Source organism: Chionomys nivalis, chromosome 8 (genome assembly GCF_950005125.1).
Source record: "Chionomys nivalis chromosome 8, mChiNiv1.1, whole genome shotgun sequence".
Taxonomy (NCBI): domain Eukaryota; kingdom Metazoa; phylum Chordata; class Mammalia; order Rodentia; family Cricetidae; genus Chionomys; species Chionomys nivalis.
Genome location: NC_080093.1, coordinates 56,380,000 through 56,395,477, shown reverse-complemented (window position 1 = coordinate 56,395,477; position 15,478 = coordinate 56,380,000). Strand labels below are relative to the sequence as shown.

The 15,478-nt window shown below is 49.7% G+C and overlaps 2 protein-coding genes across 3 annotated transcripts in view; one reads left to right on the top strand and one right to left on the bottom strand.

Annotated features, from left to right (window-relative positions):
- The first annotated feature begins 15 nt into the window (after positions 1 to 15).
- Positions 16 to 6,425, top strand: Ric8a (RIC8 guanine nucleotide exchange factor A). The gene is made up of 10 exons (XM_057779118.1): positions 16 to 325; positions 612 to 659; positions 748 to 1,338; positions 1,646 to 1,737; positions 2,201 to 2,351; positions 3,690 to 3,785; positions 3,885 to 4,029; positions 4,108 to 4,252; positions 4,639 to 4,758; positions 5,086 to 6,425. Exons 1-10 carry the CDS (start codon positions 242 to 244, stop codon positions 5,204 to 5,206), a joined length of 1,593 nt encoding a protein of 530 aa, XP_057635101.1. The 5' UTR covers positions 16 to 241; the 3' UTR covers positions 5,207 to 6,425.
- Positions 6,426 to 6,651: 226 nt separating this feature from the next.
- Sirt3 (sirtuin 3) overlaps positions 6,652 to 15,478 on the bottom strand; it is a 21,277-nt gene continuing 12,450 nt past the window's right edge. For both annotated transcript variants that reach the window (XM_057779122.1, XM_057779123.1), the window contains exons 5-7: positions 12,041 to 12,202; positions 7,662 to 7,871; positions 6,652 to 6,790 (exon numbers count right to left, since the gene is read on the bottom strand). In XM_057779122.1, the coding sequence (XP_057635105.1) occupies positions 6,770 to 6,790; positions 7,662 to 7,871; positions 12,041 to 12,202 (393 nt within the window). In that variant the 3' untranslated portion in view covers positions 6,652 to 6,769. The remainder of the gene's footprint in view (positions 6,791 to 7,661; positions 7,872 to 12,040; positions 12,203 to 15,478) is intronic.

The window sequence follows — 15,478 nt, the reverse complement described above, 5'->3', positions numbered from 1 at the left end:
ACGCCTGCCAGAAACTCCGGCTGGAGGGGAGGGAACAAACCGCCTGCTCGGCCACCGCGGCCAGGTGGGCTCCACCTTCAGTCCGGGACCCGCCCCATGCCCGCACACACCCTTTCGGCTCGGCCGCGCTCCCGGCATCCCTTACGCGTGGACGCTGGACTTCCGGACCTGGGCGGAGCCCCTGGGTTTGGCCGATTGCGTCTTCCCGGCCCAAGCTTTCCAGCACCCGGTGCCAGGGGCCATGGAGCCCCGGGCAGTTGCGGATGCCTTGGAGACGGGAGAGGAAGATGCAATGACAGAAGCTCTTCAGTCGTTCAACCGGGAGGTGAGAGGCACCCGGCAGCCGCCGAGGAAATTTCATGGAGAGAGGAAGCAGCGGTGTGCGCGCAACGGGGCTGGGGTGTGCGCGCGAGCGTGGCAGGGAGCACGGCGGTGGGTCGCGGGCTGGGCCTCGGGTGTTTCAGTGGTGGGGCAGGTGTATGGGAGGCGAGGATGGGCCTTGCCTTACGTCCAGAGTGATGGCTGCTGCCTCTAAAGTCGCAGCACACCGGCTGCTCTGAGCGCAGGTCCTACCTGCTGCGTGTGGACCTAAGTACTGGATCTCCCTGCAGCACTCCCAGAGCTTCACCTTCGATGATGCCCAACAGGAGGACAGGAAGGTAGGTGTTGGCCCAAGGGACTCCGAGGGCGGGCATGAGCTACCCCAAGAAGAGGACCTGATGGAACCACTTCTGTCCCTCCCCACAGAGACTCGCAAAGCTGCTGGTCTCCGTCCTGGAGCAGGGCTTGTCACCATCACACCGTGTCACCTGGCTGCAGACTATTCGAATCCTGTCCCGAGACCGCAGCTGCCTGGACTCATTTACCAGCCGCCAGAGCCTTCACGCTCTAGCCTGCTATGCTGACATCACCATCTCAGAGGAGCCCATCCCACAGCCCCCAGACATGGATGTCCTCCTCGAGGCTCTCAAATGCCTGTGCAATCTCGTGCTCAGCAGTCCGACAGCACAGATGCTGTCCGCAGAGGCTCGCCTGGTGGTGAGGCTAGCTGAGCGTGTGGGACTCTACCGCAAAAGGAGCTATCCCCACGAAGTCCAGTTCTTCGACTTGAGGCTCCTCTTCCTGCTAACAGCCCTTCGCACTGATGTGCGCCAGCAACTGTTTCAGGAGCTGGATGGTGTGCGCCTGCTGACGGATGCGCTGGAACTGACCCTGGGGGTGGCCCCTACAGAAAAGCCCCCGGTGGCACTTCCGGCCCAGGAGACCGAGCGGGCCATGGAGATCCTCAAAGTGCTCTTTAACATCACCTTTGACTCTGTCAAGAGGGAGGTGGATGAGGTAAGCTGTAGCCTAAAGTCATGGTGGAACTCTGCTCAACTGGGACATTTTGTGCTTTTGCTTCCTTCGTGCCTCAAGTTCCAGGGTGTCAGGTATGGCAAGGACAATAGAATCATCTAGGCAGGGAATTCAAGGAAGGTTTCTGAGCCGTGTTGTGCACCGACTGGGTACGTGTTCGCCACAAGGCTTCAGGTAGCCAGAACCACCGAGTGTGCTATAGATAAAGCCTAGTGATCGGCTCTAGGTGACCTTGGAGCACAGGAACAGGGACCCCTTCTTACAAGAGCCTCTTTCTGCCTTTGGTTAGGAAGACGCTGCTCTTTACCGGTACCTGGGGACCCTTCTGCGGCACTGTGTGATGGTCGCTGCTGCTGGAGACCGCACGGAGGAGTTCCATGGGTGAGGGGCAGGCTTTATACTGTGTCGCGGTGGGGGGAGTGCTTAGGCATGGGTTCAGCAGTCCTCAACCCTAGCTGTGAATCAGAAGCACCAGGTCACCCCGTAGAGTATGACTTTGTCAGGGGATTGGGACACCAGTGTGTTTCCAGAGAGCCCCAGGAACTCTGAGGTAAGGTGGAGGCCATGGTGGCCATGGCATTATAAGGCAATGTGATCTCCTACTCCTGCTGGGTGGTGACCAATAAGTACCTCAGCTGACCTTGGTTTCCAGAGATTGCCTGGTATCTCAGTTCAGACAGTTTGGGACAGGCTGAGTGTCTACCGTCTCCCCACCAAACTTGCGAGGGGTACCACCTACCCTCGCCTCTAGTCCTCAGTGCTGTTCTTCAGTCCCCTATATCCTGTGTGCCCCAGGAGAAGAGCCAGGGGTTACATCTGTGCTAAAGAGTTACTCTGTCCCCAGACACACGGTGAACCTCCTGGGGAACTTGCCCCTCAAATGTCTGGATGTCCTTCTCGCCCTGGAGCTACATGAGGGCTCCTTAGAGTTCATGGGAGTCAACATGGAAGTGATCAGTGCCCTTCTTGCCTTCCTTGAGAAGCGTCTGCACCAGGTAGGTGGAGGACCTGCTGTGTGGACACCCACGGGCTTTGGCCCCAGTTGTGGCTACTGTTTCTGCACCATTGGTTCTGGCAAGTGGAGGTCGGCTTGATGGTCTCACTTGGACCATTCCTCTGTGCTCTGTGGCCCCACCAGATGGGAGCTGCTCAGTCAAACCCTCTCAGAAGCTTGTGGATACAGCATGTGTGTGAACCTCACTGCTGGTTACCAAAGAAAAGCAAGTTTCTCGGGGTCTACCAAGGTTAATGTTATCTTTAAGGTCTATGTGGTTCTCAGGAGCCTTTGGTTCCTGCTTGTGACCCCCAGGCTCCGAATGCTCCCATACATGGGCAGCCATAGATGACAACATCAGTTGTCCTTCTGGATGTTTTTGTTTTTATTTTGGTTTTTCAAGACAGGTACAGGTTTCTTTGTGTAGTAGCCCTGGCTGTCCTGGAACTCGCTCTGTAGGTTAGGCTGACCTCGAACTCATAGATCAGCCTGTCTCTGCCTCCCAAGTGCTGGGATTAGAGTGACACCCCACCCCACCCCTTGCCCCCAGCTGTCCCTCTGTATCCTAAGACATAACCAAAGGTTTCCTGACTCCTACCGCTACCCCTTGGGATATTTAGAGAGCTGGCAATCTAGCCTGTCCTTGTGGCGCTCACACAGAGGAAAGCCATAGAGAGGTTCATTAGATCTCTGAGGAGCCAGAGAGCACTTAGTACCTATGAGCTGGGTGAGGCCAAAGGAGCTGGTGCCGAACATGCTAGCTGTGACTGCCTGCCCCATTGCTGTAACTCCCGGCCCCTATTGCTGGAACTGCTGGAGGGAAGGAATGGGCACACTGCTTGCTGTCCATGAGGCACTTCGCTTAGAAACTCTATTGTTTGTTTTTGCTGTTTGTTGAGGGCAGTGTGTACCTGAGGTGTGCAGACAGCTTCAGATGCTTCTTGTTTTGTTCATGGTCCTGGTTTATAGTTGTAGCGCTTAGTCTTAAAGAAGTGAGTTGTTTGACCCAAGTCACCGCTTTTCAGTCATTTCCAGAAGCCAGTCCTATTTCCATTCCTTTTTCTTTTTAAGGGTTTCGTACACCCTGTGTAGCCAAGGATGACCTTAACCATCTCATCTTCCTGCCTCCCAAGCTCTGGGATTGCAGGCTTGTGCCACCATGACTGGTTTAGTGTTTCCATACTTTCTTAAGCTAAAAAATACGCACCACTACCTTTGACCCTTAGCTAACTTGCTGCAGCATGGTCTCTTGAGAGTTTACTGCCAGACCATTTGTTGAAGGTGCAGTGTGCCCCATCTTACATGGGGGCATATCACAGTGACAGAAGCCCTTCTGCAGACCCACAGGCTGAAGGAGTGTGTGGCACCCGTGCTGAGCGTGTTGACGGAATGTGCCCGCATGCACCGTCCTGCCAGGAAGTTCCTGAAGGCCCAGGTACTTGGAAAAGGAGATGGAGCTGGGGAACATGGGTTGGATCCTCTTGATAGGTCCCTGGCGGCTCCAAGCCAACACTCAGAAGAGCTGCCTCCCTAGGTCCTGCCCCCTCTGAGGGATGTGAAGACGCGGCCTGAGGTGGGGGATCTACTTCGAAACAAGCTTGTCCGTCTCATGACTCACCTGGATACTGATGTGAAGAGGGTAGCTGCTGAGTTCCTCTTTGTCTTATGCTCGGAGAGTGGTGAGTTGGGGGAGCCCACGCCCCAGGCCTTCCCTGCCTCAGCCATATTCACACATTGACCTCTGCCCTGGTCTTCAGTGCCCCGATTCATCAAGTACACAGGCTACGGGAATGCTGCTGGTCTCCTGGCTGCCAGGGGCCTCATGGCTGGGGGCCGGCCCGAGGGCCAGTACTCGGAGGATGAGGACACAGACACAGAGGAATACCTGGAAGCCAAGGCCAGGTATGTGCCCCTAATAGACACTTGGGATCCTCCATGGCCCCATTCCCTTATCCTTGCCCCCAACCAGAACCAGTAGAACACAGGACAGGCTGAGGAATAGGTAAGACCTAAAATCAGGCACTTGTGTTCATACTGAACGTACTAAGGCCCAACAGGTGGGCTCTCTGGGAACCAGAAGGTCCTGGGCAAGAGCTGTCTGCTGGTGTTCGGGGGATGGCGGGTGGGGGAATCTCCCTTCTGAAGTCTCACCACCACCAAAAACAAGAAGGTGGGTTCTGGCTAACCCAGCCCTAAGCCTGAGGATGGAGAGCTCCTGCCCCACATAGCCCCACTTTCCCTATAGCGACACACTAACCCATTTCCCACGCACCATTCCTGGGGAGCAGCATCAACCCCGTGACCGGAAGAGTGGAAGAGAAGCCACCCAATCCTATGGAAGGCATGACAGAGGAGCAGAAGGAACATGAGGCCATGAAGCTAGTGAACATGTTCGACAAGCTCTCCAGGTGTGTCTTGTGAGGAAGACTTGTAGCTAGGAGACATGGGAACGATTCTGTTTTCTGAGCCCAGGGAGACTGGCTTAGCAGAGATTAGGATCCTAGGGAGGCTGTATTAGACTTTGAGATGACTTGCCCCGGAGGTAACCCTCCAGAAAAGAGGGCACAGTTAGCATTAAGTCCTGTTTATAGAGGATGAGAATGAGGACACAAATGCATAGGACTGCCTGACGTCGCAGGGCGAGTTAGGTGGCAGTTAGGATCTGGGCCTGATTAAGTTAACCCCCTGCCCTGCACACTAGGTCTCTTCCCCAGCCACACTGTGCTTTCCTGCAGGCACAGAGTCATCCAACCCATGGGGATGAGTCCCCGGGGTCACCTCACTTCTCTGCAAGATGCCATGTGTGAGACTATGGAGGGGCAGCTGTCCTCAGATCCCGACTCAGACCCTGACTGAAGATGACGGCGGTTTTGCTCCCCTTCAGACCTGGTGCTGCTTCCAGACGTGTCCTTGGGGTGCTGCCTAGAGAAGCCACACTCCTCTCCAGCAGGGGAGCCTTTCTCTTTACTCCCCACACTATCCATGATTTGCCTTTGGTCCAGTTTCTTGTGTTTAGGACTGTGGTAGTCGTACTCTCTGTGAAGACTGGGAAGCCACCCTTAATTTCCACAAGTGAAATTGTTTCTTTGACGTTTGCCAAGCATATGCCGTGGCTGCAGACATGGGCAGAGCCGCCTTGGCACATAAATGAACATGCATGTATAAGGGTGGTGACTTAGGAGGTGTACATTGTATAGGCATGTCTGGGCTGGCATGCCAGCCCAGAGCCCATGTGTTTCACACATGAAGAGTCTACTGTTTAAGTGTGCCAGGAAACACACAGAGCATCACAGCTCCTGTTTGTGGCCCCACTGAGCACAGGGCCAGTGGCCTCTTCTAAGTTCTTGGTCCTGGTCCAACCACCGCTGCGTTGTTCACATACCTGAGCCTCACTGGCTGAAAGCTCAGTCAGTCACAAGCACTGGTTTAGTGGTTGTTGAAGGCAAGGGTTGTAAGACAAGGTAAAATCTGAGATTTCTGAGGCACAGACTAAAGAGAGTCTGGGACGAGACTGGACACCTGTGGAGTGGCCAGGTGAAAGGGTGTTAAACAGAAACTAATTCCATTCTCTTAGAATTTAAGATTTCCTAGATCACTGCACATCTGCTGTTGTTGGAGAACAAAGATAGGAGGCCCCATTCCCTGGAATCTGCTGTTGGTCTGCCCGTCAGCCCTGGTCAGAATGGGTGCAGTAACGGGAGGTACTTCTGTCTGGGAAACAGCCTGCACTATATCCTCTGGGTAGGAGCCAAGGAGGAAGCAGCTGTGCTTAATCATAGCTGCACACAGGACAGGAAAAATAAGAGACGCATGGGATCTCCCAGAGTAACGCCTGCCACTGGTTATAGCACCGTTGCTGGAGAAGCCTGGGTGGATAGCAGAAAGTGGCTTAGCAAAGGCTGGGCAGATGGGACTCCTGCGGGACTGTAGAAAAGGAGCCTGAGTTAATACCAGGGTGAGTCAGTTCAGTCTTGTCACCGAGAGGAGGACACCCACATTACCTGAAATACGTTAACGCTTACTGTCCTGAAGATAGAAATGAAAGGATGCCAAGTTTTATACTAAAATTTATTTCATGCGAGAAATGATTTTTTGTTGTTGTTGTTAAAGATGCCTCTGTAGAGACGGGCATGTGAGATTACCCTGGTATATCCCTGGTTTGGCGATGGATGGACATGCTGTGCCACCCACTGCTAGAAAGGCGCACTCTACAGTGCAGGCTTCAGCAGTGGTGGGACACATGGAGCTCCTCTGCAGTGTGATGGCATGGCCCCAGGGTCTTTCCGAAGGCAGCCTCAGAAGACCATTACCCAGGTCACACGCGGTTTGGCCCAGATTTGTAAACCTGTCCAAGCTGTTTTCAGGCATGTCTCCCTGGAGAGGATCTCCTGTGTGACTTTCCCGCAGGTGACAATAGTTTTATCTGTCCTGTCCATCCAGCTGGAACAGACAGGAGGTCAGTTAACTTCACACACATACAGGCTGCGTCCCAGATCCGGAGGCAGTCGTTGGAGTCAAGCAAAATACTTTAAAGTGTACAAGAAAAGGGATCCCAGAAGGCCTAGCACAACATGGGTGGCTAACTAAAGATTGTTTTCCAAGAAATGGCACCAGCGTACATTCAGCCCTAAGAGCCAAATTTTGAAACAAAATGATAAAAAAGATACTGGTGGTTATATTTCATCTGTGGAAACAGTAAATGCCAAGGCTCATCCTTGCTTTTCTTTGGTCCATTTCATTAAGAGCTCAGACTAAACACAAGCGTCTGGGAGCTTTTGCTAGTGAAGGTGAGGAGACTGCTGGCCATGGCCCAGAGCACAAGACAGATAAGGGGCTGGAATTTTCTTAAGATTCTATCTTAGCAACAACAGAACATCAGTTATGATCTATCGTGGTGGAATCCTCTGGGCCGTGCTGCTCCTGTCTATAATCATAGAGTTGGGGGTTGAATGCTTGCGTACCACTATAGAAAATAAACACATATAACATAATTCTCATAGGAAATCATTTTCTGAGTCACAGATACTGTAAAGTCTCAAGAACATAGTGTTGTCTGGCTTCCTATTCCCAGTGGCTGTAATGAATAATGACACTGATTAATAAATCATTCCTGGTTAGCTCTGTCCGTGCAGGGTGCCGAGAATGTCAGCTTCTCAGCCCTTTCCCTCCCCTAGGTCACAGAAAGATGTCCCAGTGAGTTGTGGGGTAGGAACCAAGTATGTAGGAGCACCATCCTCCTAATGCCCGCAATGCACTGAAGTCAGTGCCCAGAAGAGGACGCACACTCTTGGACTGGGCCCAGAGCGTTTACCTTCCCAGTCTCCCGCTGGATGAGATCCTGCAGCTCTTGTGTCCAGCCCAGGAGGTCTACCAGCCTTTCCACACTCTCAACCACGTCGCCCAGCTGGGCCACATCCTTACTGCGAGGACTCCAAGCAAAGGGACCCACCAAGTCTCGGTTGATGAGCAGTCGGGGCACTGACTTCTGTACTGCTTCAGACAAGCTAGCAAAAGGCTCCACCTGAAAGACAGGGTGTGAAGGGCAGGGTGTCCATGTACCAACAGGACACTGAGCTTCAGCTTCGCAGCCACTGGTACCTTGGGGTAGGAGACAAGGCAGACACTGTGACTCAAGAGCTTGCCCCTGGTCTGAGTGACTTCTTCCCATCTGTAGCCTGCCTCTCTTCTGCTCCTTGTGCCAGCACAAACCCTGACTTCTCCCCCACGCGCTATCTTTCCTCCCAGTCTGCATGTTCTGCCTTCCTCCCACCAGCTCTGTCCACTCAGCCTGGGCCCTGCTCTGAGCCTCTCCTATACTCGCCTGGCATAGAAGAGCAAGCGCCCCTTACCATCCTGCTACTGTCTCACCTCCTGGGTCCCCCTCACTTTCCTAAAGGGTAATGCTGCCATCATATGTCTGCACCAAGAATAAGAGCGTAGGAAATGTGTAGATTAAGGGGTGTGCCTGGCTCTTACTTGAGAGGAAAAAGGTCAATTCTCACCTTTTACTAAAGAAATTTCAAATATATCATGGACTTAAATGTAAACAAAACAGTTGTTGAACAGGTGCAGTAGTGGTGCACCTGTAATCCCAGCAGTCAGAGGTGGGGACAAGGGTCAGCTGTTTAAGGTCATCCTCAGCTACACAGCAAGTTTAAGGTCACCGGGGGCTACATAAGACCCTCACCTTGATGTGGGTCTCTGTCTCTTATCTCCATTCATCACAGGACGAAGGTTCTGTGGTGGTATTCAAGATAGTCATCAGTCTGACTACAGGACAAGGCCAGTTCAGGCACCCTCTCCTTCACTGCCCAGGGTCCTAGCTGGGGACATCCCCGTGGACTTCTGGGAACCCCTCTAGAGCCAAGCCTCTTGCCAACCCCAAAATGGCTCCCTTAAGATATCTCTTCTCTGCTCCCATATCCATCCTTCCTCCATTTCAACCATCCCACTCCCCCAAGCGCTCCCCAACCCTCCCCTTCTCCCTTTAAATGATATGCTTAATAAACAGAAAAGGGTAATAAAGACCCCCAGAGATAGAAAAAAAAAAGACCCTCACCTCAAGAAAGCAAAATAAGGGACTAGAAAGATAGCTCAGCAGTTAGAGCATTCGCTGCTCTTGCAGAGGACTTGGGTTTGGTTCCCAAAACCCACATGGCAGTTCACAGCTGTCTGTAACTCCAGTTCCAGGGTACCCTGTACGTGGGTACCAGGCACCCAGGGTGTACATACATACAAGTGAACACTCAAACAAAATAAATTAGCAAGCCAGGCCAGAAAGTCTCAATAACAATTCTTGAAGGAAAAAATAAGTGAAGGCCTTACTAGCTCAGTGGGTAAGGAGCTTACCACCAAACCTGACAACCCGAGTTTGATCCCCAGGACCCACATGGTGGAAGGAGAGAAATGACTCCCACAAATTGTCCTCTGGCATGCACATAAACAAATATTAAAAAATGGTTCTAAAAATAGGGTTTATAGGTAAGGGTATAGGGAAAGATGTTTTAGACATTCTAACAGGTGAGACAAAAGAAAGTGACCGTTAGCACTGCCACATATAAGTTCTCACACCACGTGGGGAACTAACCCAGGTTTTGTACATGTTAGGCAAGTAACACACTAAGCCCCATCAGCATCCCTCAAACCTGCTTTTAACTTCACACTGGCAGAAAAGTAAAACATGTCCTTTTGGTATTGGTGAAAATGTGGGAAAATGGAGCCTCGTACACTATCAGCAGGAGTCCCTGCATGGGTGTAAACATGGACAGCCACCACAGGCAGACAATACAAACATACTGTTTGTCTCTGCTCTCCATCAATAAATAGCTGCCTACAGAATTTTTCTCATAGGTCCACAATTCCTTGTCCTACAACCCTTATAACTGGAAATGTTTCAGAATTCTGGATGTTTCAGATTTTTAAAAAGATCATATGGTTTTATATGCCATATATTATAAGACACAGTGGAGATCCTGGGTACTCCACAATCTAGCATGTTACTATTGTTTCCATAGCCACGGGATCCAGGACACTGCAGATCTGTCAACCCTCTCCTCCTGGCTGGGCCTCACACTCATAGGCACACGACAAGCAGGACACCAGCAAGGCTGTTCCAGACGGGTGTGCACGCCATCCACATAACAGTGTTCAGCCTCTGACCAACTGTCCCCAAGAAAAGAACTCAAGAGAACAGGCCAGAATATTAATAGCTACTGGGCTTAGAGCTAATTCTTGGGGCTGGAAAGGTGGCTCAGAGGTTAAGAGCACTGGCTGCTCTCCCAGAGGATTGGGGTTTAAATCCCAGCACCCACATGGCGACTCACAACTAGCTCTAACTCCAGTTCCTAGGAATCATGCCCTCTTCTTGTCTCAACAGGCACCAGAAATACATGCAGCTAAAACACCCACATATGTAGAATAAAAAAATAAAGTTTAGCCGGGCGGTGGTGGCGCACGCCTTTAATCCCAGCACTCGGGAGGCAGAGGCAGGCGGATCTCTGTGAGTTCGAGACCAGCCTGGTCTACAAGAGCTAGTTCCAGGACAGGCTCCAAAGCCACAGAGAAACCCTGTCTCGAAAAACCAAAAATAAATAAATAAATAAATAAATAAATAAATAAATAAAATGAAGTTTAAAAGAAGTAAAGATTCTTCATTTTAACTATGTTGTTATAAACGAGTCTTTTTAAAAGAAGCATATGGTTGGCCAGGCAGTGGTGGCGCACACCTTTAATCCCAGCACTTGGGGGCCGAGGCAGGTGAATCTCTTGAATTCAAGGCCAGCCTTGTCCACATAGTGAGTTCCAAGACAACTAGAGCTATGTAGAGAGACCCTGTCTCAAAGAAAAATGCAATATGGTATTTTGACAACCAGGGGGAAAAGGCGATTTTCATTTTTCTTGAGGAATAAGGATGTAGTCTTAGTGTCCTTATCTGATAGCTGCCATAACCAGCAGGGCCCATACACTTCTAAGTACCACAGACCGGAGAACCCACCTGTTAACCCTTAATTGTCCCCGTACCCCACCCAAGCCTATCCTCTATTCCAAGCCTGTATCTGACAGCTCTCTGGAATCTTCCGCTTGCTCACCTTTCGCCCAGTTCCTTCCCCAGGTCCCTCCTGACTCTGCCTCCCACATCCCCCTTTGTTACCTCAAGTACATGTAAGGTATTTGTCTGCACTGCTCTCCTCAGTCCCACCCAGCAGGAACAGGCATATCCCACAGGCCACAGTGCTCTCTGCCTTTACACCTACAGCTCTGGGTCCCTGCTGATCTACCTACTTCCTGCCAGCACCATCCAACCCCAACAGCAAGGACCAATTCACAGCACGGCCCACAGGAGTCTTTTAAGCAGAGTCAGGGCACCAGACTTCCCAATGGTCATCCCTATGACCCTGGCCTCATTGCTGGACACTATGGGGTGCCCTGCCAAAACTTAAGTGGATGCCCTTACCTCTTTATTGAGATTCACGGACAAGGCTCACACTAAGCAGCCGCCACATTTGCAATGTGAGCCCTCCCCAGCCCCCACCACAATGTCCACTCATAGTTCCCCTCTGTGCACACCACCCTTAATTGTGCCTTGGTTTTAAATCTGACTTTGGCGGTCTAAAGCACCAGGACTGGCCTGGCTCACATCACACAGTAGCAGGGACAGGCTGGGTTCACACAGCCCTAAGCCTTTGCACATCTGGTCTCCTGAACAGAGCGCTTTTTGGCCCCTCTGCCCCTATGACTACATACAGCTGGGCCCTTGCCCATTGTCTTACCTCTTTATGCCTTTTGGGAATTTCCTAGCATTCAGACTCAGAGGCAGATCACTCCTTGTCCACCTCCAGTGGTCATCTCCCAGGAGCCTCATACCCACATGCAGACCCCAACTGGTCCTCCAACTGCCTCCTACCAGCTAAACTGATGATGCTGCAGCCAACCTTCTCCCATCAAAGATCAGGACTGCCATCTGTTCTCCATCCCAAAGGACAGCTCTGGATCTGGATCAGTCCCTTCCATCCTGCCTCATAGCTAACCTTTTACTATACCCTTATGCCCAACTACACAGCCATTGCTCCCAAACCCTGGGATGTCATTACCATTGACTCTGCTTACCTGAAAAGACAGCACCATGAACCAGGTCTACCCCCCTCCAAACCCTCCACCCTCCCACCCATCCCCACGTGCCTTTCAACAAACCTCCAGGGAGGTCCCAAGAATGAGTAGCAGATCTGCCATGGGGAAATCGGCCACATGTAGAAGGAACCTTGCAGGCAGCGGCTCCCCAAAGAACACAATGTCAGGTTTCACAACGCCAGTACAGACAGAGCAGTGGGGCACCTTGTCTGCCATCACATCGGCCTGGGGAATCAGAGGGCAAGAACCAAGGAAGGTGACTTTAAAAAGAGGAAAAGACAAGAGCTTCTCAAGGAAATTCTAAACATGTCCAAAATCTGAACTGAGTAATGGACCCCATGTGGATTTAGTAATTTTGTCAACTGCTTCTTACAATCCTCAAAAAATGGGGGGGGGGGTGCGGTATGTGTGAAATATTTCAAATCAAATACTAGACATCGCCCAGTTTTACCCTCAAATTCTCTTGTAGGCTCCACCTGGGATGAACCACAGTCCTCAGACAGGTTTGTGGGCATCCCTCATACAGTGAGAAAGGTAGCATAAGCCAGGCCCGTTTAAGCCCAAGTGACCAGGTACTGCTTCCACCCTAGAAGGCATTCGGGTCAGCGTCAGCTCACTGCTGGCAAAGTCAAAGGCTGCCTCGGTGCAGAATAAGGTAAAGCAGATGGACTAACAAACACACCTAGACCACGTCTCACGCCAAACAGAAGACGAAGCAGTGCCACTTTCTGGCAAAGCACACAGCAACATCCTTGTAAACTAAATCTTTACAGCTAGAAATGACTGCAAAAATATGTCAGAGATTATCAGCTACAGACAATAAAACTATATGGTATTTAAATTAATGGGAAAAATGTGTAGCTTGAAATATCTATTAAAAACATAACAACTTTAAATGCCATGGATTAAAAAAAGAATAATCAAGCAAAACTTCTAGAAGTAAAAAACAAAAGTAAAATTCAATGAAAGGACTTTATTCTCTGTAACAGAACAATGTGTTGATGAGTTTGAAACAGATCAAAAGAAATCTCCCAGAATGCAACACAAGTAGTACCAATGGCAGACACTGCCCAGTGCCCATGATTGGCGGAGAGAAGGTGAGAGACGCATCTATTCAGAGTAGTGCACAGAGTGGGAGGAACAGGGCCAGATGGTGAACGTCTGAAGAGAGAATGACTGGGGATTACCCTGCAATGATAAATGCATTTCAAGTAGAATAAAGAAAAGGGGTCTATACAAAAACACAGTGAAATTGCAAGTTCTTGAGGGAAACGTCTGAAAACTCAGCAGAAAACATGATTAACAAATAAACTCCAATAAACGTAATTCTTTGTGATAAACTAGATTGACTTTTATCTCGTCTGACAAGTTGGAACCATATATATATAATATATATTATATACAAAAGTTATTATATATTACACACAAAAATTAGTTCAAAAAGGATCAAATTCATAAATGTAAGAGCTAAAACATTTAACCCCTTAGGAAAAAACACAAAAAAAGCTATGATAAATGCCAAAAGCATAACCATCCAAATGAAGAACACCCTGACAGCACCAAAGCTGCAAAGTTCTGTGCAGAACAGACAAGGTCAGCAGAGGAGAACAGCGCAGGAGACAACGGATGTACCTGGTGCAGCCTCTGTGAAAAAGTCCAATGAAACCACAAAAAAATTAAGTTAGGTTTCCCATAGGATACAATGTCATACCTAGGAATACAGTGAGAAGAACTGAAATCAGGACCTCAGAGAGATATCTGCACACCCACATGCACTCTCAATAACCAAAGGGTAGCAACAAACCAAGTCTACAACAACAGAGGAACGCAAGTGTAAAGCATGGCCAGCTGCAGAGTGGGGTATTAGCAAATTTTAGAAAGGACGGAAAGTCAGACACACACTATAGGATGGCGAAATCTGAAGACATCACACTCTGAAACTAGCCAGTCACAAAAGGACAGGTACTGAATGACTCCATGATGCAGTGACTCTACAGGTGACAATAGAAGGGACAGTACCGCAGGCTCGGGGGAAGCTGGTGTTTAATAGCTATGGAGTTTCTGATTAGTATAATAAAGATTGTTCTGGAAATAAATAAATGGCTGCAGAACATTAAGAATATACTTAATACCTTGGAACTACATTTAAAAATTATGAAAATGGGGACTGAAGCGATGGCTCAGTGGTTAAGCACACTTGTTGTTCTTGCAAAAGACCCAGATTCAGGTCCCAGAACCCGCATGGCAGCTCACAACTGTCTGTAACTCCAGTCTCAGGGCATCCAATGCCTTCTGACTTCTACAGGCTCCCGCACCCACGTGGTGCACATATATGCACTCGGGCACATATATACATACATGAAGTAAATATTTTAAAAATGGTATGAATAATGACTTTTGTGCTATATGCTTACTACAAGGAAACATCTTAGATCCTTATGAGGGTTTTTAGAGAGTTTTACTACGTAGTCTAGGTTAGCCCTGAGCTCACAATCCCCCACCATCTAGCCCTTGAATTCTGCAGTTACAAGTATACACTATAACTCAGCTAGGAAAAATATCTGAAATGTGAACAAAAAGAAGTGTGTACATGTTAGTTATTACTAAAAGGGCACAAAGAGATTATATAGCTTTGGTCACAGCACTCTTCTCAGAACTATGACTAGTGCCTGACAGAAGCAACTTAGGGGATGAAATATTATTGTGACTCACAGCTGGAGACGGAGTTCAGTCCATCATGGTGCCAGGATTAGCTCTGTGGAAGTTTGAAAACGGTCCCATAGATTAAGAGAGACTGACACTACTGGGAAGTGTGGCCTTGCTGGAGTAGATGTGACATTGTTGGAGGAAGTGTGTCGCTGGGGGTGGGCTTTGGGGTCTCAGAAACTCAAGCCAGGCCTAGTGTGTCTCAGTCTCTTCCTGCTGCTTGGAGATCCAGATGTAGAACTCTTGGCTCCTTCTCCAGCACCATGTCTGCCTGCACACCATCAATATCCCACCATGATGATGATTGACAAGGCCTCTGAACTGTAAGCCAGTCCCAATTAAACATTTTCTTTTCTAAGATTTGTCACGGCCTGTGTCTCTTCACAGCAATAGACACCCTAACTAAGACAGGCTCCATTTGTGAAGATGGGAATGCACGGCTGCAGCTTTCATATTATGGCCAACCTGGAAGCTGAAAGCAAAGACCAGAACCTGAAGCTGGTACAGCCTTCAAAGGGCCACCCAAGTGGCCTACTTCTGTCAGTCAGGCCTCATAGCCCAAAGGCTCTACACCAGCACTAGCTGCAGGCTGGGTGCTCAAACATACAAATGTTTGACATGTGTGGGAGAGCATTTGCTCTAAACTATAACAACTTCCAAACTGATGTCCCAGAAGGAATGGAAGAATGGAGCAAGGAGGGGAGAGATGGAGCCAGGGATGAAGGAAAGAAACGATAATCATTTCCAACTCAATTTATCAGGCCTGGTGGCAGACAACTTAAACTAAGCCACCTT

What these genes read in the sequence shown, in the direction of transcription:
- Ric8a (XM_057779118.1), top strand. Translation starts at nt 242, where the DNA reads ATGGAGCCCCGGGCAGTTGCGGATGCCTTGGAGACGGGAGAGGAAGAT. An exon ending in GGAAGTTCCTGAAGGCCCAG is followed by an intron (nt 3,786 to 3,884) that starts GTACTTGGAAAA and finishes CTGCCTCCCTAG; the next exon opens with GTCCTGCCCCCTCTGAGGGA. An exon ending in ATGTTCGACAAGCTCTCCAG is followed by an intron (nt 4,759 to 5,085) that starts GTGTGTCTTGTG and finishes GCTTTCCTGCAG; the next exon opens with GCACAGAGTCATCCAACCCA.